The sequence below is a fragment of the Trachurus trachurus genome, assembly GCF_905171665.1.
Source record: "Trachurus trachurus genome assembly, chromosome: 10".
Lineage (NCBI taxonomy): Eukaryota > Metazoa > Chordata > Actinopteri > Carangiformes > Carangidae > Trachurus > Trachurus trachurus.
Genome location: NC_139894.1, coordinates 22,455,068 through 22,478,000, shown reverse-complemented (window position 1 = coordinate 22,478,000; position 22,933 = coordinate 22,455,068). Strand labels below are relative to the sequence as shown.

General features: G+C 44.3%; 1 protein-coding gene across 9 annotated transcripts in view; it reads left to right on the top strand.

Annotated features, from left to right (window-relative positions):
• The window catches only part of nlgn3a (neuroligin 3a), a gene marked incomplete at its 3' end in the record, with an annotated part of 92,666 nt that extends 75,303 nt beyond the window's left edge, over nucleotides 1-17,363 (top strand). For all 9 annotated transcript variants that reach the window (XM_083980079.1, XM_083980085.1, XM_083980078.1 and 6 more), the window contains 2 exons: nucleotides 5,715-6,504; nucleotides 16,511-17,363. In XM_083980079.1, the coding sequence (XP_083836205.1) occupies nucleotides 5,715-6,504; nucleotides 16,511-17,363 (1,643 nt within the window). The remainder of the gene's footprint in view (nucleotides 1-5,714; nucleotides 6,505-16,510) is intronic.
• Nucleotides 17,364-22,933: the final 5,570 nt, after the last annotated feature.

Genomic DNA, 22,933 nt, shown 5'->3' with positions numbered 1-22,933 from the left:
GCCACAGCCTGCAGGCAAGCAGGCAGTCTCTACAGAGGCAGAGCAGAAGACCAAAAGCTTCAAACAACATTATATAGGGCTGGCATGAAGCATGTGTCACACTGATAGATGAATCAGACACTGCCTCTATATGGACATGATGAAACGCGAGGAGGGCAGTCCTTCTGTTTCAAAGCCCTGTGCTCTTCACTTAAATATTGCTACAACACTTCATGGGATGTAAGACAGTCTTGGGGTTTGTAGAAATTAGGAAACGGTGCACTTTTGTGTTCTGATCCAACGGGAAACAAAGCAGTCGGTTTCTGGGAGGAAGATGCATGTTCTTTTGGCAGCGATCCTGTTGGATCATCTGTTACGAAATCAGTCCAGTGTAAATCTGGTTTAGAGGAAACAAGCAAGCCAGGTAACAAGAATAGTTGCAGCCATGAAAAGAGCAAGAGAACAAATCATGCATGCAATGAATCATAAGTAGTACATCTTATTTAGGGCATTTCATGTCATGTTTCATTTTTAATGTTAAAGCAAACAAGCACTGAACACAACTTTACTTTGATTACACACATATACACACTGCCTGGATGCATTCATGCCTTAATTTACAGTATCTCGCTGCAGCCTGAGGGAATCCAGGAAGTAGATTCAATGACACTATTTGTATCTGAAGACTCTGCAGCTCTCCCTTTTCCTGATTCTGTCAGCATTTTGAAGTTTATAAGTTCAATGTTGGGCAGACATTTTAATGAAACAGAAACACAATGTAGGTGTTGTTTCAGGGCTGCCAGACCACTGTGAAATTATCCATGGACTAATGCATGATCAGACCACAGGCACTTGTGTTTAAGTGGATGCAGCCTGTGGTACTGTAGGCTGTAGCCATGGAGACAGCAGCTTTAACCCTGTGTTATGTGACTGCAAGTGGCCAAGAATGCACAATTAGGCACGTTATAAGTATTTATCACTCTGGCTGCAGCTTTAAATATTTCAGATGGGAAAAAACTTCTTATATCATTTACAGAAAACAGAAACAGTCTGAACTGGATTCTCGCAAGGAGATGAGTGGTGAGAGAAAAGGCAGCAGTGAGAGAGGGAAAGAAAATAAGAGCCTGACTGAAATGCAGCAAGAGAGGCAGCACAACATTTATTGAGTGTGTCCAACTGAGCGCTAGCCTAGTTTGACTGTAGAGGGAGAGAAATGTTTGCAACAGAGGGGGCTCTGCATAGTCCACGGGTCTGTGGAGATTTGCTTACAGTGAAGAGATGGTAGAGGTAAGATGGCTCAGAGGATTCAGGCTCCGCTGAACGCAGGCTTATGTCTAATAATCAGCAGGAAGGGACTCACCATGGTCCCTCAGTAAAAAGAGACGGGGAGAGTGTGATAGAAAGAGGGAGAGAGAGACAGAGAGAGAGACATAAAAGCGGAGCAGAGGAAAGATTGAAGGCGGGGAAGAAGTACAAGATCTAGAAGGAGTTGTGGGAGAGAAAAAGGAGAGAGAAAAAGACATGTCCCTGTGGCCACGTTACTTCTCTCTTGCGATGGTTTTTATGCATATGAGAAGAATTTAGATAAGATTTTGCTGCTTTACATATTTTCACCCCTATTAGCTCTTAAAGTCATGTGGAATATTGTTGAGAAAATGAATTAGGAACCTACAGAATGAGACTCGGCCAATCCAAACTTCAAGGTCATCTGATAAAACCTGATTAACGTCCTGTTCGTTAATTTTTCTCTCTCTTTTTTTTTCTAAAATTTTGGATGACATTGTTAAGGTTGTAGTGAGGGTTTTTTTGTTTTGTTTTTTGCAGGACATATTTTACACTCACATATACTTTATCTCAGCACCAGACTGATAAAACTCACTGCTGATGCTCGGGTGATTTTTGCCAGCTGTTCCAGATTACAAAGTGCAGTCATTTACGCCGCTTACTGGCATCGTCACCAACAGAACATCCTTGTCCATTAATGTGCACTGAACACTGACACATGCCCAAATTTGCCACGTAATACATCAGCAGGGAATCCAAAGCGCAGCCACGTCACGTTACCTTCTCACTCTGATGATGCAGCATTGGCTCGTTATTATCAGCATTTTGTTCATATTGCGCTTGTCACAACAAGGTTCATATTTATGTCTGTTTGTTTGAGCCCATGGGTTGTGTATGTGTGTGAATGGCTCTATGCAGTGGTCATAAAACCCCCAAGGTCAAGCATGCCCCCCCCCCCCCTTCTATCCTCTCCCTACCCCTCCCAAGGGTAAATTATCTCCACAAGCCACTTCACCAATCCACAATCCAGGGCTTGAACCGTATGCCCATTTAACAGGTGTCTAGTGAGGGGGCAGCGCAGTCGAGGTCGGCAAACAGCAGCACAGAGGCGACTGCAGAGTGGCGCGACAGCACTTTAGCAGGGGCCCAATGAGTGATTACCTCGGAGCTCCAGTCATAATTCAGCGTGACCTCAATCTGCCAGCAACGCTATGGTTTGATGGATCTGCTCACAGTTTTGGTGTCGGGTTCTCGCATGTCAAACACAGGCAGATAATGATAGGGCTATCTGTTGCTTTTACAAAGTCAAAACATGCGAGATATGAGTGTGACACACATGTTGGAGCTGTTGCATCACGCCCTTCGTCTTTAATTCATCTGGATATTGAGTGAGGAAATGTTCACTTGGTAGTTGTCAAAGTAGATACTGAAGAGAAAACAATGTCACAAATGGTTAACCCCTATCATGATGATGGCTGTCGTCTGCCGCTCTATTCATCATTGCTGCGGCTTATCAATCAAAGTCAGCACAAATGCACATGTGCGCACACACAGATTGGCTACACCTCCCAGTGTGGATAATTAGTGGATTCCCTCAGTGGGCGATGGAGCCTGTGCTCTCCTCTACTCTTTCTCTGACCTTCCCCAGTGTGCTTCCTTCCACAGCGGGGCTCATCACACACTGCTCTAATACATATTTATCGGTCCAGTGACAGCTCATGTGCGCTGGATTTATATGTTTCAACAAACAATAGTAAAGCCTTGGTCACTCTTCCTCCCTTTCATCAACCAAAGCGGGGAGATAAATCAAGCCAGTGTCAGCCTGCATGGCTCCAGCCTCCTCAGCAGCTCGGCCATCTGTGGGTTTGGGTGTAAATGGACACGTGGGGGTTCAAGCCTGGTTTGCAAGCCGCTCTCCGAAATTATGACAAACGGATTTGATATACGTATGTCTGTCAAATTGCCTTGACAATCAGAGGAACTGCTCTGCTGGCAAATGTTTTCCTCGAGCAACTTCTGATCAAAGACATTTAGAAAGTGGCTGTGCCATCGCTGGCGGCATTGGGATTCAGGACAGACTCCCTGCACCATGACTGGCTCTGTTTGCACAGCGCAATGTGAGTTGAGATGTGAAGAGAGGCAATACCACTAAAGAGCGAGGGGAGGGGAAGGGAGGGAAGAGGAGGAGAGGAAGGGATGGATGGCAGGATTAAGCCCCAGCCGCCACCACCAACCTAACACCCCCCGCCCCTCACCCACCCCTCTCTGCGTCGGAGCGGCCATCTTTCATCTTACGGCTGCTCCTCTAATGCTTTCAAGTGGGTGAAACCCTCGACATCTGCTTCCGCTCCCTGGGACACGACACAGGCCACCGTCCTGCTGAGACGCACAACCACAGGACAGCTCAAAGGGGCAGCGTCAGGGCAAGGCCACGGAAACCCGACAGTGTCATCTACGGTACACTGAGGCAACATGCTGCAGAGACACAGAAAAACAAACACGGTTTCCTGCACTGAGGCTGAATCAGAAACTTCTATTCCAACACGTATTGAAATCGTCGCTGTCCGCAGCTGCTTTCAGACCAAATATCATTGTTGAAAGACCAAAATGATGGCTTATACCAGTAAACACACTCACCACAGAAACATTTCACAGTTCACTCACCCAGACACATTAATTCTACTTACTACTTGCGAACAAATAAATGTAAATAGCTCTGTAAATAAACACTTCATCTTCGCCAAGAAGAAATAAGCCCCCCGCCGCCTCTGATTAAGACTACCAAAGTGATATATCTGGCACTTAACTCTGCTGTTTACCTCATAAACACAAAGACTTCAACACAGCCACCCACACTGACGCTGAAATATCACAAACCAGGAGCGCCTGTTTGTGCATGTGTCTGCTGGTCTTTGTGGCTTTAATGTAGAATCGACTAATGACATTTCTTTTTTCTTTATGCGTGCCATTCTGGGAGCATTTCATCCACCGCCGTTTTCAATATCATGAGTTCAGTGGAAATCCCTTGACACTGGCAGCGATAGTGCCATGAGCAATAAAAGCAGCGTGGTCAAGTGGTAGTAGCTTCGCCTCTGATTTTCTCTGAGATTGGTAAAACAGCACTTGTGAATTCGAAAACCACATCAGATGGACAGATGAGTGGTGCTGTCAACGCAGCGATAGCTGGGTAGCGCCGATGGTGTGAAAAGGGCCTACCCGAGAGACAAGATGTCATGTCACCTTCACTTTAATGTCAGAAAGGAGGATTTTTTTTCTATTTCATAAGGGGACGCAATTCAATTATTTCTGAGGAAATTATGTTTGTTATTTGGGATCTGTTCCTTGTAGTGAAAAGTCATTTCACATTTCCTTCATATTGTTCTGCAACTGAAATGTAATTTAGTTTGTGAAAGCACCCCATCAGACTCGTAGATTTGTTTGCCTTGGTTTGTCACCCCCTCCCACACACACACACACACACACACCCGACCACCCTCCCACCCACACACACTCACAAATACCTATGTAGATTTAGGTGGCCTGTTGGCTCTTAAGAGCAACACGTGTCTATTTCTGTCTATCACAAGCAGCAGGTCTTCCGTTCAGTTCGGCCTACTTTTATTGTACGCCACGATGTTGCATTTGCAGGGTGAATATGTGCGGCCCTATTCCCTGTGCAAATGTAGGAAGTAGGAGTCTAGTTTTATAGTTTATTTAAAGCAAGCCACCCACAAACTCCTGAAGAATCTAGTGATCTTTCAGGTAAAAAAAAGAAAAAAAGACTTAACTTACACAAGGCATAACTGATGCGGAGCTGCATATGTATGCTTGTGTGTATGTGTGATAACTGCGAGGAGAACCCGTGTGTATAATTGGAATGTTTGAGGTTCATCCAATTTCAGATACCTTGAAAAGTACATTAATGGAAGCAGGGCACAAGGTTCATGTATTCAACAACACACTCAATTGGACTCTTTTTCTCCCTCTCTCTCTCTACATACCGGGAAATAAATTAATGCATGGTATGGAGTAGTTTGAGTTGCCAGTTTTCATGTATCCACTATTTGCAACAAAGGCTACACTGGCAGCATCTGCTCCAGACAAACATACAGGGACTATTACAGAGTGAGCGTCTAGAGATGGATGGAAGAAGAGAAAATGACAGACAGAGAGCTGATTCCCTCCTCTGTCTGCGAGCTGTCTGTGGGACCAGGCCATCTGCACATTCATTATAACAGCCATGATTCCATTATTGTTCTGTGTGGCAACAAGGACTTGTTCTGTCTGGCCTTTGTTATTCTTATCAACTGTGTAGCTGACAGCCCTCTTTTGATCATGGCAGCAACGAAATTAACAACTATCATGTACTATAACACATAACTAAATTATCCTCCGTAATATAACGACACACTCAACATCACCCTGTCTCTTCCTCCTGTGTCCTTGTGCAGGTCTGTTCCACAGAGCCATCATTCAGAGCGGGTCGGCCCTCTCCAGCTGGGCGGTGAACTACCAGCCGGTCAAGTATACGCGTCTCCTTGCGGAGAAGGTGGGCTGTAACGTCCTGGATACCTTAGACATGGTGGACTGTCTGAGGAAGAAGACCTCCAGGGAGCTGGTGGAGCAGGACATACAACCAGCAAGGTACCACGTGGCCTTTGGACCTGTAATCGATGGCGATGTCATCCCCGATGACCCCGAGATCCTGATGGAGCAGGGTGAGTTCCTCAACTACGACATCATGCTGGGGGTCAACCAGGGCGAGGGGCTACGGTTTGTGGAGAACGTGGTGGATTCAGAGGACGGCGTGTCTGGGAATGACTTTGATTTCTCCGTCTCGGACTTTGTGGACAGTCTGTACGGGTACCCGGAGGGAAAGGACACACTGAGGGAGACGATTAAGTTCATGTACACGGACTGGGCGGACCGGGACAATCCGGAGACCAGGCGCAAGACGCTGGTGGCTCTCTTCACCGATCACCAGTGGGTAGAGCCGTCGGTGGTGACGGCTGATCTCCACGCTCGCTATGGCTCACCCACCTACTTTTACGCCTTCTACCACCACTGCCAGAGCCTGATGAAGCCTGCCTGGTCAGACGCTGCCCACGGGGACGAGGTGCCCTATGTTTTTGGAATTCCTATGATTGGCCCCACTGACCTTTTCCCCTGCAACTTTTCAAAGAATGATGTCATGCTCAGTGCTGTGGTGATGACCTACTGGACCAACTTTGCCAAGACTGGGTGAGTAACATAACTCTTATTGGTCGTTATTTGTACCAATTAAGAACAGGTGTCACTGTGATCTTATCAATACTAATACTTCTTACACAAATTGATACTCCTATAGATTAGAGTGACCACATTTTTATATCTAAAAAAAGAGGACACTCGGCTCCACCTCGAGATATATATACATATATTGCACTTAATTGCAATATATAATTTAAATACTGATCATATATCAGTTTATATATATAATAAGCATGCCTCGTCTGTATAGCTACAACAAAATAATATCTCTCTCTAACCAGAGACACAATTTCAGATAAGCTTCTGAGAGGTTATTAATGAATAATAAAAATAAAATAAAATAAGCCCTCTGGAATGAAATAACAAAAGAAACACTATTGTATTAGAAAGTCAACCTATAAGAAAAGTCGGGCCAGTCTCAAACCTGTGCAGTTAAAACTGAGACTTAAATTGTGCGTGATCTACCAAGTGAGCTGTCAGGGCAATACTATACTACTTTGTAATGAGAGGCAATGCTGCCCCGACGTATGCTAGTTACTACATGTTTAATGGCCCCGTGAAAAACAATGAAAACCAGACAAGTTCACGAGTTTAAAAATGCATGAGGTGCCAGAAGTAAGGGAGCAAAGTTTCTAAATTTTGACCGTGCTACCGTTAACATTAGTCTCAGAAGTGTTTTCAGCGTTGTGGAGTTGATTCACCTGACTTGAAGGCGACCTCTTCACTTGTTCTGGGTGATGGCACTGCTTGCTCACTCCAGCTGGGGGGGAAATGACTTGCTGCAGTGATTGTTGTTACACACAGCTGTTACACAAACAGAGAGTTAGCTTTGTTTGTCCTCTGGTTTACAACAGCTAGCTCACTCTTCAGTTGTTTAGAACTAAGGAAACCGAAAATGGCGACCACTCAATGAATAAATAAAAGATGTTCAGATATTGACCTGCAGCAGTATTACAGGTCTGACCAATCAGGAACAAGTGCCAATGTAAAACAGGAATCTATCTTTAATCCCAGTTTAGATTTGACAGCTGTGTCATGGGTCTAACAATAGTAGCAACACAACATATTCACACTTGTTAATATTTCATGAGGTAAACAGCAGCTTTTTGCATTAGTAAAACCAGTGATCGCACAATTAGAAAGTTGCCAAGTTATTTATAAAAAGTAACATAGACACATCCTATCTCAGTCAGTCCTATTTAAAGAACTTCTGTGGCACAGAATAGAAGGAGGAAGGAAAATGGAAGTCCTACAATGGATAGTACGGGACAGAAAAGACATTTTTCAACAGAGACTTTTTTTCTTCAGAGGTGTTTTTTTGCCTGAACTAGGGTCTCAGTCTGAAAACCTGAAACATATTGAATCTGAGGAAGATTAAATGTTCCTCCAGAATGTGCGCTGTGCTATTTGTGCTTGGCTGTTTGGGCTGAGTATGTGCGCGTGGCTGTGTGCTTTTCTGTATACTCCTATGTGTGTATGTGTGTGTGTGTGTTGGCTGGAAATACTATCTATGCTCTATTATGCCGAGGCCTAAAAGACACAGAGACTTATCAGGGAGGCATATCAAACTCTTGCCCTCGGCAGTATTGATTCCCTCAGCCTGGACCCAGTCGATCACTCGTGCCCCGGGTGACTCCCGCTCTCCACCGTGCTCAATTTTACCCCCTCCTCACGAAGCCTGGCCATTTTGTATGACTACTAGTAATCATTTCTAACAACCGAAATTTAATTTGACAATCCCTGTTACCAGAGAGGTATCGATCCCATCCTCAATAGGATGCACTCTGAAATCTTGTTCTGTTTTTTATCTGCCTCTATATCATCTGCTGTCCAATCAGGTGGCATTTACATCCAGTCGTCTGGCTGATAGGATGAGCCCCAGGCTGCCGCCTCTGCTAGATCCTTGAACTGCTAATGGCAGACTAGTGCAGATGGACTGATGTCGGCTGTTTTTGCCTCCTCAAGGAAAGCACTGAGGTCCATCAGTGATGCTTGGACTAAACAGCTGTCTCCTCTGCCTGGCAGCCATCTTGTGTCAACACATACAAAGCTGCAATTTGTAGATACAGATGGAATCGACTACTTGTCCTTTCAAGAATATTATCAGCTGTTTTAAAAAGAGAGGATGTGTTTGGTTTTAATGAGAAAACTTTGACGCCTGAAGGAAGACAATGCACAGTGCTTACGTACTGAATCGCTTTGAACTTGGATCTTGTCATGTCAGGGAAATTAATTATGACAGACAACGACAGCCTTTTGCATCTTACCTACAAACCACTCACATTCAACACAGCCTGCGGTATCACTAACCTGTCCTCGAAACAACACATTGCACTTAACTGCTGATCATACTGTATATCCGTTTTTTTTTTAATCTATATCACAGGTTGATCTAGCAGAGCAACGGGAGGGTGGGAACTGGTTCTGGAGCCATGTTCATCACGGTACACGTATCCACCCTATAGTGTGTTGCCCTGGCCTAGCTCCAGACAAGGGGATTACAGACAGACCACAATTAGGCACTCAGATGGTAAAGACCCAGGGATTAGATCCCAGGATAATAGAAAACACAGCGTGCTGGTCCAAAGGATAATTTTACTCCGGCCCAAGTAAAGGGAATCTACCATAAACTCTTCAACTCAGGGGGGGTTGACGATGTGAAATATTTCCCATAGATTCTTAAGTCCACCCTGCTCACTCAGACCACACTAGGGGATAAAGATCTCTCTTCCAACACCACCCAACACAGTCTGGCTATAGAGAACATCCTTTTAATTAAGACCCAGTTGTATTGCCCTCGCCTTCGTGGCCCGTCCAACAACCATCTTCCCTGTATCCGCAAAGCAGCGCTCGCTCCCCTTCCAGATGTTCGTAATGAACTGACCCAGATTGCACTTCCTGCCTCCGTCTCTAAATCGGTTGTAGAAACATGTGTGACACGATGTTGAGACACTTGGGCTGCATGTCAACAGTGTGTATCATAGCAGCATCCCCCCCCCCCCCAAAAGCTCTTCCTGTCCCTGGTTCTCATGTGTCATCTTTACAGGGCAAATCCCTGCCCATGCGCTTTTTTTTTCCCTCCATCAGTGTCAGTGAAGCATAAAAGCATACAGAGTGCACACTGTCAAATCTTCTTAGTGTGTGCGCATGTGTGTGTGTGAGTGCGATTGTAAGTGTGTGTGTTTACACTATGAGGCTGTTCTTTCCTGAGAGTTAGGGATGTTTCAGAGGCGGGGGATTTACTCAGCTCAGAGTTATTTTTCTGGCTGCAACATTTGTTTTACTATTGACAGGCAAAATTGGCTTGCGCTTTATTGCCACAACAACTTCTTCAGCAGTGTTTCTCGAAAACTTTGCCAGAAGTCCACACACTGCAACTTCCACACCCCTCTAACACAGGGATGTAAGGAGAGCAACACACACACACACACACACACACACACACACACACACACACACACACACACACACACACACACACACACACCTACACACACACACACACACACACAGAACAGACAGAATGATAAAAAGCCTAGAAAAGATCAATCATTATATATCATTAGTGCTATAAATATGTTGGTCCATCTTCCTGCTTCGTCCCCCCCCCCCCGTGCTCATTTTCCTCGGTCTGTGTGTGTGAGCTGTGCCACATGCTGTGCTGGGCCTGGCTAGGTAGTTAAAGAGCAGAGCGCTGTCATGTGCTGAATTTTTTTTCCTTTCCTCATTCTCCTCCACTGCTCCTCCGTCCTGCTCCTCCTCTCTCTCATTATTCTATACAAAAAAAAGAAGGGCTACTCATGTATACGTGCACAACATGAGCTGAAATATGCAGTATTGATTGCTTTGTCTTTAGTGACAACGGCTGCCAACCTAACAAATGTAGATAGGAGTAACTTCAGTGCGTCTATAGTGAGGTTTAACAGGCAGCGCTTTGATTTACAACCCTACCAGTTGATTTTTTTTGTTGTTTTCCTCCCGCTCGTCAATCGAACACCCCTCCTCGGTAGAGTTAATTACAAGTACACATCAACTCTTTCTCCCATCTGACCTCATTCACACACCACTTGAGCCTTTTTCTTACCCCAGCTGTCCAGTAGTTACATCACTCATCTCTGACACACCCCCCCAACCCCAACCCCAACCCCACCAACCCCCTCCCCTCCTTGTCCTTTCTCCATGGATATTCCCCCGTTCCCTTTGGCTTCCTTCATTAGCGCCAACTCAACCTGCACCAGGAGTCTGTGAATGCTCGGCACTGCAGAATAGCACAACGCCAAACAGCCACCTACCTACTCCATTAAATAGGCACTCACTTGATAGGAGATTTGTAGCCAATATCCTGATTTGCATTAGAGAAGGTAAGGAAGTGGTGTGGCTTGTTAAGGGGCCTGGATGCCATTGATCGGTGTCCATGCCGTGTGCTGAATGTAATGAGGAGGACAGCAGGGGGAGGAGGTGAAGAGGAAGTAGATCCGTGTGTGTCCATCCATAAGTAAGTGTCGGTCTGATTGAAACGGAGACAAATTGTAATACGTTGATATTAATGTTAAGTAATTAAAACTAGAATCTTGGAAGTGGTAGAAACTAAAGCTGCTAATTGGTTAAAAGAGTGAGAAGGGAGATGGATGCCGGGTGTTGGAGGAGGAGGAGGAGGAGGAGGGAGTCGTGTTTTTTTTTGCTGCCACTCAGCTAATCAAACAAATCAATAGCATCCATAATAAGGAGCGGCCTGAGTGCTGTGTCCTCCAACACGTCTGCACGCCCCAAAGTCACAGCGCCTCGCCCTGCATCATTTAGCCTGCTGAACCGAAGGCTGCCATTAAATATGAACCACGCATCACTCAGCCCTCTGCCCCAGCATGCAGCCACATGAAGGGTAAAAGAGCACAGCCTGACAATTTGCCCACTCAGTGCCGAAGTTGCCCCCCTACGTCTCGCCTAGACAAAGTCTGCAAACAGAATTAGATTGAGTTTATATATTAAAAAATTTAAAGGGCGTTGGGAACCTTCTGTTAGAGTGGAAATTACAATTAGCTGCTTACTTTGTGTCACCTAGTAAGTAGATAAACAACTGCAGGGGATGAATTTGTTACACAACAGTAAGAACCAGGAAGAAAAAACAGGATTCAACTTTGCATATTTTGGCAGCTTAGCAAAATGAGCATCGGTGGATCACTGAATTAATGCATGTGCCTTGTTTTATATTGAGAAACTACTGTATACTCAACTGAGGATTCAGAGACCTTGAGTGTAGTGAAAATAGATTCTTGTCTCCTGCCTTAGGGCACCTAAACGTGTCTTTTCAGATTTGGTGATGGCTAGGTCTATGATCATTCAAGCGCTTCAAATTACATCAGGATGAAAAGGGGAAGGAGGTACATGGGAAATGAAAAAGAGAAAGAAAATGATATTCATTCTCCCCCCTTATCTACCTTTTACATCGGTGCTCGCAGATAGGGCTTGGAATAGGTAATGAGCTCAGGTCCTGTTCTGCCACATGTGTAGGTAGAGCTGAGAGTGGTGTCTGTCATGCAGGAGACGCAGCATCTTATAGAAGAAGAAGAAGCTTTTTTTTCTTAATTCAGTGTGGAGTGGCTTGTCATCCTCACCACACGCCATGTATGGCTTTGTGAAATGTGACATGTCTTGTGTTCAAGTGCAGAGCTTGTACTGCCTCAGAGGTCACTGCACTATGATGTGTCACAAATACAAACACAAACACACAGGTGCACAAAAACCCAACACAACATACACACACACACACACACACACAAACTCCCAGTCGATCACAGACACAAACACATGGGAGCACTTAAACACGCATGGCAGGCCAAGGTTTGCAGGGGTCAGCGGGTCATTATGAGGGGAGGGAGGGACTGAGGATGAGATGAAGGCGATGGTTTATGGTACCACAGCCATATGAACACATCAGAGAAAATCTGAAAGGCCATTAAAACGCCTGCTTTTATGGGTGTAATAATCCCTCTCCTCTGCCTGGGAGTCCAGCCACAGCTCCAATGACCATCCGGATTAAGTGGGAGGTCTGACAGGAGGCAGGCTATCAGCTAATGCAGGGGAGCTCTGAGAGCCCAACAGGACCACAAACATCACATAATGCCAGAGCTGTTCATACAAGTCACCGCGAGGCGTTTGCTGTATAGAGCTGAATAGTTTGAACGACATTGTACTGTAGTGTTGAGCGTTTTATCACCGGACTGTCATAATATTTAAATGTGAAATGATACGACGAGCGCAAGGTTCGAGCGGAGAGTGTCAGTTTTAATTTGAGGCAGTTCATGCACATCAAATGAACAGGCAAAGCAACGCCACCCCCAACCCTCATATCAGCCTCTGAGAAGTTTTCTGACAGGTTAAGATAATGTTCAATAAGTGTTTTCATCCCTCCCCCCCTTTATCTCTAATGGAAATTCTTTACTTCCTGTGACTTCTGAAGGTATTTGGCCCATCAAGATCAGCAGACTGTTGATATCTTATCGTCAAGTTTCTCTCTCCTGCCTTTTTAATTCTATTTTGTTTCGTCTGTATCTTTGAGTATTCAACTGTGACTAGTCTCAGCTGACTTTATAGCCATTAAATTGTTTCAACATGCAAACCAATGAGAGCATGGAGCCAGATGAAAATATCTCTGTTAACACACTCACGGTGCTCACTGTACAGATTATGACATTCTGGATAGTAAGGGAGGAACAGCTTGCACGTTTGTTTATTTATTTATTTATTATCTACAAAGCAAAGTGAACGCAGCGTTATTATGAGCTCCGCATACTTTTTTCTGTATGTAAGACAAAGACTGCGCCTCAAATCCACGTTACATGTTAATTCTGTTAACAAATGTTTAATTCAGTAGGTAATACATGCTAATCATCATAATATGCTGTTTAAGTAGAATATAAAAACATACATAATTTAAGAAAAGAAGCAATGTTTGTGTCGTTATTGTCAGTCAAACGTTGCAACTTTTGCGTCATCACTGCTGATTAAACTTCACAAAGAGACGTCAAATGTTTGTTGTTGTTTTTTCAAAGATTTTAATGCTTTGTTTTTGTTTTCCAATATTTTTTTTGCACCACTCCACTAGCATCCATCTATAATGTATGTCAGCAACAGCACATTCAAAAATCCACTGCATTTACTAGAGCTGACTGGTGTGCCAAAAACTGTATGTGTACAGATAGACTGCGTCCTCTGCATTGACTGATTTAGGTTTCAAATTATTTTATCTTCATATTCACATAAGGGGAAGATAAAATAACACCATCCTAGAAGGCTTTGAATAAAAAGTATGTATCATCAGCTTTACTCATTATAACACTATTGTACTGAGTATACTGTACAGGTGCTGTACAGTGAACCACTTGCAATTTCCACAAAGAATGGAGACAGATTACCACTTGCGGGAAACTTAAGCACCGACCACAGCACTATTTTTATCGTGTGCAAAACACAGCAGCACGGCACTCAGGAAATGTTATGAAGTAGATCTGACTACATTTCATCACACGGCACCCAGCAAGGCTTCAGTACAAACAGAGCAGGGTAACCTAGTAGCCTTCACCACGCAGAGGAGCAGAAAGTGAACTCGGATCACTCCCTCTCTGACTCTACAGCTCAGGGCAGGACTTCAAAGCCAGAAAGCAGCCCAAAGTTGAGCAGCAGTGGTAGAAATTGTTCAAAGGAATGTAGCCTGTTTACTATTGACTTTGCAACAATTACCCAAGCATATGTGTGTGTAATTAGATAAGGCAGCCAGTTGTTCTCTAATGCGGCAAATCAAATTAACTAAAGATGCCACATTGATTTCTTTGTGTTACCTAAATTATTCATCTTCACTTGCACTGAACCAGCCAGGCAGCCACCAAAGAGCTTTTCTAACTCCTCTGCACCATCGCTCCCTCACTCCCTTCACACACCGATTGTTTTGGAAGATCTACCTAAGTACCTTTTCAATATTTTCTGCTATCACAATTCAGCAAATTGACCCTCCTAAATAGAGAGCCTTTGCAGCGCTGCGGAAACGCCCGTAATTCCCATTAAAAGAAATCACTCTACCTCAACCTCTGCTTTCATATGCGTGTATGTATGTGTGTGTGTGAGAGAGGGAGAGAGGGGTGGGAGGAGGGGTGGGGTATGGGTTAGCGCGCACGTGTGCGTGTGTGACAACACGCACAGTACTGCTGGGAGAATTCATGAAGCACAGAGGAGGTAGACGTCCACGTCTCGGGCTGCTTCATTGACGTCCTGTTCTCTGGCATGTTGCACACAGGGAGATCAATATGACCTTACCTCCACCACCCGCTCCTTTGAAACTTAATTACTGATATTCAGCTACAAAGTCATCATAGTCTGGCTGTCAATATTCATTGGGGATCATTACGGGCCTAATAAAAGAGGTTATTTACGGGCTGCTCTGCTGACACCGGCCCAGGTCCAGGGATTCAGCTCCAGCCATCTCAATTTGCTTTACCTCTCTCTCTCTCTCTCTCTCTCTCTCTCTCTCTTCCTCTCTCACCTCTCCCAGAAGCACTGACCTGAAAAAGAAAAATTGACAGCAGAGAAACGAACAGGAGAGAGGATGGAGGGTGAATTCTTCTGGCATGGCTTTTAATTCTCTTGGCTGTGTTTGGAGGTTTTTCAGCCCGTGCCAAAAAAACACTGTAGCCGCCATATCCCTAAATCCCCAACTAAATTTGAACTTTGCTTGCCACTGACATTGCAATCAGACCCGCAAAGGGATATTTCATGACATTTAGAGAAATGTCGCACAGATCCTTGCCTCTTTGCAACGACACGGCTTTAACTCCTCTGCTCCGGCGTCAATTATTGTGTTTTCAAGGCTGCAGAGCTTATTCTTCAGGTTTTTTTTCCCACAACAAGTCATTTCATCAGCACCAAGAGCAATACCATGGACCACACAACTCCCACTCCTGGAATTGTACAGCAACGGTGCTACAAGGAGTTGTGTGATTGTGGGAGATTGCTATATGTTAATTTATTCAATAAATCAATAGCTTCACTGTAATTGAAATGGTTGGCCCTCGGTGTCGAAGCAATGTTGTAAAAACTGAAAAGTGGAACAGTGAACTCTGTAGATCAGGGGAGGTACTGCATCCAGAAAGAAAATCTCTCTTTCTCTCTGTCTCACACTCTCTCACATCCCTTTTGTCTCTCGCTTTCAGTCTCATGCTCACAAACATCCTCATATCCATACACACACACACACACACATAGGCACGCAGCTCTGCAGTTCCCTCTTAGTGTCTTGATTAATATGGTCCACTTTACATCAGTACACTGGATGCCAATGCACACTGTGCTGCCTTCCCTGAGCAATTAGCAGAGGGGCTCCACCAGCGTTGGATTATCAACAACAAGATGCCTCCTGACGCGAGCCCTAAAGCCTGCTGACTTATTCATGTGTGTTTACTTTAAAAGCCTCTGCCCTGGTTTTTGTGGGTGGGCTGCATCAGAAGTGAAATAAGAACAACATCTGGGGAGAGGGGAGGTTGGGGGTTTGGGGTTGTGAGACAGACAAGACACATTATGCCCAGAGAGAGGCAGCTGAGATGGGTGAGGTCCTGCCGCACTGAGGTCTTGTGGTAGAAATAAAAACGTGGTTTTGTGTGTGTAGTGTTGGGAAAATAAATAGGAAAAAATCGATGTCAGTTGATTCAGCCACAGAAAGTGTGATACATACCACACCTGGATCAATTATCTACTGCAGTCTGTTGGTTGTTGCTGTGGGTTTGTGCATTTGCTGTTGTGGGTTTCGCCAAGTGAGATCAGAAAATTCTTTGGTAGTGGCAGAACTCCTTTCACACCAAGATATAAGCTGTGACTGATCGTGTTATGTTTTCTTTTTAGTATTTTTATGTGCTTCCTATCCCCACATGAATGGTGAAGAGTGAATAATTAAAGGGTCTCTCAAAAGCTAATTTAACACTATCATGTCTGCATCTTCTGTGTCTGTCTGCAGGGATCCAAACAAGCCGGTTCCTCAAGACACCAAGTTCATCCACACCAAGGCCAACCGCTTTGAAGAGGTGGCCTGGTCCAAGTACAACCCCCAGGACCAGCTCTACCTTCACATCGGCCTGAAGCCACGTGTGCGCGACCACTACCGCGCCACCAAAGTGGCCTTTTGGAAACACCTAGTGCCCCACCTGTACAACCTCCACGACATGTTCCACTACACCTCCACCACCACCAAAGTGCCGCCGCCAGAGACCACGCAGAACACCCTGTCCACCAAGAGGCCCAACGGGAAGAACTGGCCGTTCAACACCAAGCGGCCTCCCATGTCCCCGGCCTACAACAGCGAGGACAAAGACTGGAGCGAAGACGAGGAGACGGGACCGCTGGTGGTGGAGAACCCACGGGATTATTCCACCGAGCTCAGCGTCACCATCGCTGTCGGAGCCTCGCTGCTGTTCCTCAACGTGCTGGCCTTCGCGGCCCTCTACTATCGCAAGGACAAGCGGCGGCAGGACTCGGGCCATGGGCAGCCCAGCCCGCAGCGCCAGACCACCTCCAACGACATTGGCCACCATGCGCCCGAGGAGGAGATCATGTCGCTGCAGATGAACCAGACGCACCATGAGTGCGAGGCAGGGAACAGCAACGAGGGGGCACTTCGTTTGGCCTCGCTGCCCGACTACACGCTCACTCTGCGGCGGTCTCCAGACGACATCCCCCTCATGACGCCCAACACCATCACCATGATCCCCAATTCCCTGGTGGGCATGCCCAACCTGCACCCTTACAACACCTTCACAACCGGCTTCAACTCCACCGGCCTGCCGCACTCCCACTCAACCACCCGCGTATAGCTTTAAGGAGGCCAGGGGCAGCCGGCGCAGGCGGGAAGAGGGGCGGGCAGCAGCAGCGGTGGTGGTGGTGTTGGTGGAGGAGGAGGAGGAGGAGGAGGAGGATGAACGAGCGGAGGAGAGGATTGTGTTTTATAAATATCACAGGGAGGGGGAGGGCTGCGAGGGGGAAGGGAGGGGAAGGGCAGGAGTCGGATTAAAACGTGAAGAGATTTAACTAGACTTTTACAACGAGGAGAGTTGCAGAGAGCTCTCTATGGATGTCAAGTTGTGCAGAGCTGCCAAAATCAAACTGCTTCCCTTCTCCTGATCGGAAGGAGGGGGTCTTTCTGCAGTGTTTTTTTCTAAAATAATCATTTTAAAAGCCTTTTTAAGCAAACTGAGGAGATATCAACACTTTTTTTTCTTGAATTCATAACAAAAACAAAGAAAAGTGCTTTTTATTTCCCATCCCTTCCTCCTGCGGGAGACACATCTAGAACAATGGCCTCTACGTCAATATTTGCGAAATGTTTTTAATTGCTTCTTTGTTTTGTTTTACTTTTCAATGCCTTACAAAGCTTGTTCTTTTTTGTCATTATTTCTATTCCCTAAGACTATTCCAAGTGGAGTGTGTTACAAGCAGATGAGACTCAAAGATGAGAGACTGAATCCAGGATGGGAACCTAGAGGATATGCAGATGTAGAGATTTTAAACCCATTTTGGGAGACTCTTTTTTTTTCTTTCTGTTGCGTACAAACACAACAACAGCCACACAAATGGTGTTATCTTTTCCTTTCCTTTTTTTTCTTCTTTTTTTTTAAGATCGTATAGAAATGATTTGTCTGGGACAGCTCTTGCTGGGAGATGAGAAGGCAGAGATAAATACTATGTTACTGTGATTGTTTTGTTAAGAAAAAAAGTGCATCTTTTACAGCCAATTTATCTGTTAAGCTATCTGATATTATCTCCACAAAATGTGCACGTACACATGCTGCTTAGAGCACCTGTGTGTGTTTGTGTGCATGTGAAAATGATTTCTCATTCCTTTGCGTGCAAGTGTGGTTAAGAGGCTGAGATACAGGAAGAGACACATTGTCTGAAACTTGCACATGCAAGACAAGAGTAGTGACTGAGTCTGTGTGTGTGTGTGTGTGTGTGTGTGTGTGTGTGTGTGTGTGTGTGTGTGTGTGTGTGTGTGTGTGTGTGTGTGTGTGTGTGTGTGTGTGTGTGTGTGTGTGTGTGTGTGTGTGTACGTGTGTGTACGTGTGTGTACGTGTGTGTGAGAGAGAGAGAAAGAGAGAGACAGACAGAGAAAGAGTGTGTGCACTTGTGTGAGTGTGTGTGTGTCCGTGCACCTGTTTTTTGTTTGTAGGTTGTACAATGTGGTTTTTTCGGGGGGTGGGGGGGTCATGGACAGGGTTGGGGTGGGGGCCTGAGTATTTTCTCATGTTGTTGATTTTGGTTCTCCACCAGTAGTGTTTCTGCTGCGTCTCTGGGTGTCTGTCTTTGCGAAATAGCACTTTTGTTATTTTCAAAGTTATATATGTCTAATTTTTGCTTAAAGATTACAGAATAAATCTATTATTTTACGTGTAAGAGAAAAAAAATAGCTAAAGATTCAACTGAACTAACTGACATGATTCCATTGACTTTGTAAGAGTTCCTCTTCGAAAGCAGACAGTGGCCTGTTTGCACTGAATAAACCTACATCAGTGCACACTTGTATTTCTTTGAATATATATATAAATATGGGCATACATACATATATGTATAGGGCTTCTATGGAGATATCGCTCCCACTTACAAATCAATTAAAAATACTGTTCAGACTAAAAAAGCACCAACACAAATAATTTCTATGTATTGTTGTTGTCATTTGAAAACATCCCAAGCCAAGACAGCTCTAGGTGTCTTTGTAAGAGCTCTATATGTATATTTATGTATAAAATATTTAATATTTATTTATGTATACCAGATGCATACATGCTGATTGTGCCATGTGCCAAATTAAAACTGTAAAAAATGAAGAATATAAAGTTTCACTAAACTTTTTTTCCCTCTCTTGATCAAAGTTATTTTCCTCCCTTGTATGACTTTTTATTATTTCCATTCTGAATGAGTTAAAGAAGAAATATTCTTGCAGCAAGTGCAAGTCTCCCCCCAGGACTTCCTCTTTACCTCCGATCTCCTCCTCCTCCTCCTCCTCCTCCCCCTCTCCCTCTCCCTCCCCCTCTCCCTTTCTCTTTCTGAAACCTTTGAGAAAAACAGGCTAACAGCTTGGGGCCTATCGTGCATAACTCCAGATTTTACTGTAATTCATGCAAAGTAGTGCTGCAGCAATGGGAGATTGTGAAAAGATTGCCTTGATGTACTCACATTCCATCCTATTATATGTTATTCTCGGGGAGAAAGTGGAGTTATTGATTCTGCAAGTAAAACTGACAATTTTCATTAAGCATCCTGGCGTAGTGCAGAGTGTCTGCTGTGTTACAAGCGACTCACAGTAATGCGACCTGACCAGTGATCCTAGATCACTGTTGCAGTTCTTAGACATTTCATGCACACAGACCGCAACATTTTTATGAAGTATCCCATTACAACTTCCCCTGGTTTTAATGATTGGAGATGCAGCAGAGCGAGGAGCACACTCTGGTCAGCTCATCACCAATCCTGCCAGTAACAGAAAGAGAGAAGGGGTTATTTGAGGGAAATTGCTCAGAGACTGATCTATATGAGTCATACTGTTTTTGCTCATTCTGCCTTATATGGGGCTCACCTCATAATCACTCAGCATCTTCAACTGCAGCCACTCAAGAAACAAGCAGCTGGGTTCTACCTGGAGCTGGCTCATACATACAGAAACATTTAATAATGTCTCTGCGGTTGTGCTAATGTAGGGACTAGACTGTGCAAATAGTCCGATTTGTTTCAGTGGCAGTAATATCAGCAGAACCTTGTTTTCTGGCAGAGGGTGAACAGACATTAGAGCATCGATGGCATTTTGATGAGCTTAGATATTTTCAAAACTCTCCTTTGAGCTCATCTTATTGGAATATGTTGTTAAAGAGTTGATTCACGCCAATTACTTAAAAATATACTTTTTAAAATGCTCATTGTGGCATCTAACCATGCGGAACATTGAACTTAAGATTTCTACTACCATCCCAGTACAATAGAAGTGAATGGAATTTAATTTGTGGTGCTCACAGCATTGAAATTTGTCACTGAGAAGAAAAAATTACATCAATTTCTAGACGAAAAATAAATGTGCTGTCCTTGTTACTTTTATTTGGACTATTTCCTCAGCGGAAAGTAATTTCCAATAAAAAGCAGTTTACAGCAAGCTGTATTGTGTATTGTGTATTGCTCAGAATAACTGGACCTGACAAGTACCTGTTGTTGAAGGCCTTAAAGCTGCTGTAATCAGTTTTATACCAGCAAAGAATCAAATGACTACTTATATGTGAAAATCACGCACATAATTAACAGTCTGTAATGGTACAGTCCCCCTGAGTTCTACAGAGCATTTTAGCTTGTTCCAGCACATTATTCTGGTTTTAGGCCCCACAGTATGACTTTAATGTTTTCTCCCTGCTCCCAGGACAGTGTTTCCAGACACAGCAGGCAGTATAAAATAAAATAAAAGGCTCCACTTATAAGTGAAGTCTACTGTTGCTTTGTGTCTAACAGACGTGTAAATTAGCAACCGTTTGCTAATAGGTTTACCATTATAACTTAAAGCGCAATGAATATCAATTAATGCAGATTTAACTGTAATTTGTAATGCAGCTTTAATGCACCACAAACAAAATTTCATTCACCGCCCAATTAATTATTGATTCATTGTTTGCAAGGAGCCAAGTCTATCTGCTAATGAAGGACACAAGTGCACCTGATGCACCTTGCTTATTTCTAGTCAAATGACCCTTTAAACCAGAATATCAAACATTCAAAGGCAACAGTTCCCTCCTCTGATCCGTCTGCTGTGGTGGGAGGTCCGTTTCCATATGGCTACAACACACACACAGAGAGAGAGAGAGAGAGAGAGAGAGAGAGAGAGAGAGAGGGCTAAAAATTGAGTGGTGGAGTTGAGAGTGAACTATCAAAGGGGAGAAATGTCATGGGAGGGCAACTTGTTTTTTGCCATGTAATTTTCCCATATGCTGTTAAAGCAGAGCAGATGTCACTGAGTATTGGCAGGGGTAGACCTGGTGGCCTCAGGGACCCGGTTTGGGATACATGGCCCTGTGAAGAGCCGCATAATTAAGTGCTGGACCAAAGGGAAAGACCATGGAAACTGCAGTGGTGCGATGCAGCGAGAGGAAACGGGGTCAAACTCCCTCCGCAATCAGACACCTGAAGGTTTGATGAAATTAGTCCGAACTTCAGTAGGAGAGAATCACCACCAGGAGAAAAAATGGGACAGTTATGAGCGAGACACTTTTTGCACAGTCGAGATTTGTTTGCAGTTCAGTGAGTGCGTTTTGAAAAATGACATCATTCAAGCATTGGATAGAATACCCCGATGGGGTTTGTGACTGCCTCGACAGCAGTGAAGACAAACTCAGCCTAGGAAATGGATGTGCCAAATTACACAGTGCCACCCGCTGGGAGAGAGCTGCAGGTGTGTGTGTGTGTGTGTGTGTGTGTGTGTGTGTGTGTGTGTGTGTGTGTGTGTGTGTGTGTGTGTGTGTGTGTGTGTGTGTGTGTGTGTGTGTTGGTGGGGATGGGGAATGCCAGGGGTGTTGGTCCATGTGTGTGTGCAGTAAGCCTATGTGCGTGCAGGTATTGAGAATTTTATTTCTACCGTGGTGCGCGTGTTGTTACCTATATTTCCTCTCACCCCCTTATTCACCCTCATCTCTCTCTTCCTGTCTCATCCGTCTTTGCTCCTTTCTTCTATGTTTTTTTTGTCCTCCCTCACACAAAATGCAATCTGAGCAGCTCTACCTCTGTCTCTCACAGAGACATGACTTGCCCATTTTATCTTGTATTTTATACGTGCCATAATTTGAGCACCTCGCTCATTTCCAATCATTTAAGTTCTAATTTTCTTGATTTGCTGAGCTCCTCTGCTGACTAAGAAGCTAATGAATGTTACTTATTGGGAAGCAGAGTGGAACCAGCCACTGAAGCAAAACTCTTTAAATTTCAATAGCCTGTTTTTCTCAAAAGGGAAATCATACTGCATTTTGTCAAAACATCAATAAACTATTATTTCCATGTGAAAAACGCACTCCTGACAATTTTATTTTGTACCTACAGAGCATTGGACAAATCACTGGTATATTATTTTATTTTTTTTAGGTTTTCCTAAAAATAAGGGAGCATCATACACTGGAGCTTTTGTGGTGACATCAAACCCAGATACTGTAACACATTTTTCACCACAAACTAGAACTGGAATCAACAAAAACAATGGTGTTTGAGCCCAAATACATCATGATAAATCTCTGTTATCTCAGTGTCATTGTACAGATTACTAAAGATGCCCTGTTACTTCTATGTTTATGTCCATAGAATGTATTTATAATCGCGCAAACTGGAGTAATCAAAATAAATATCTATTCTTTCTGTATCTTATTGTGGT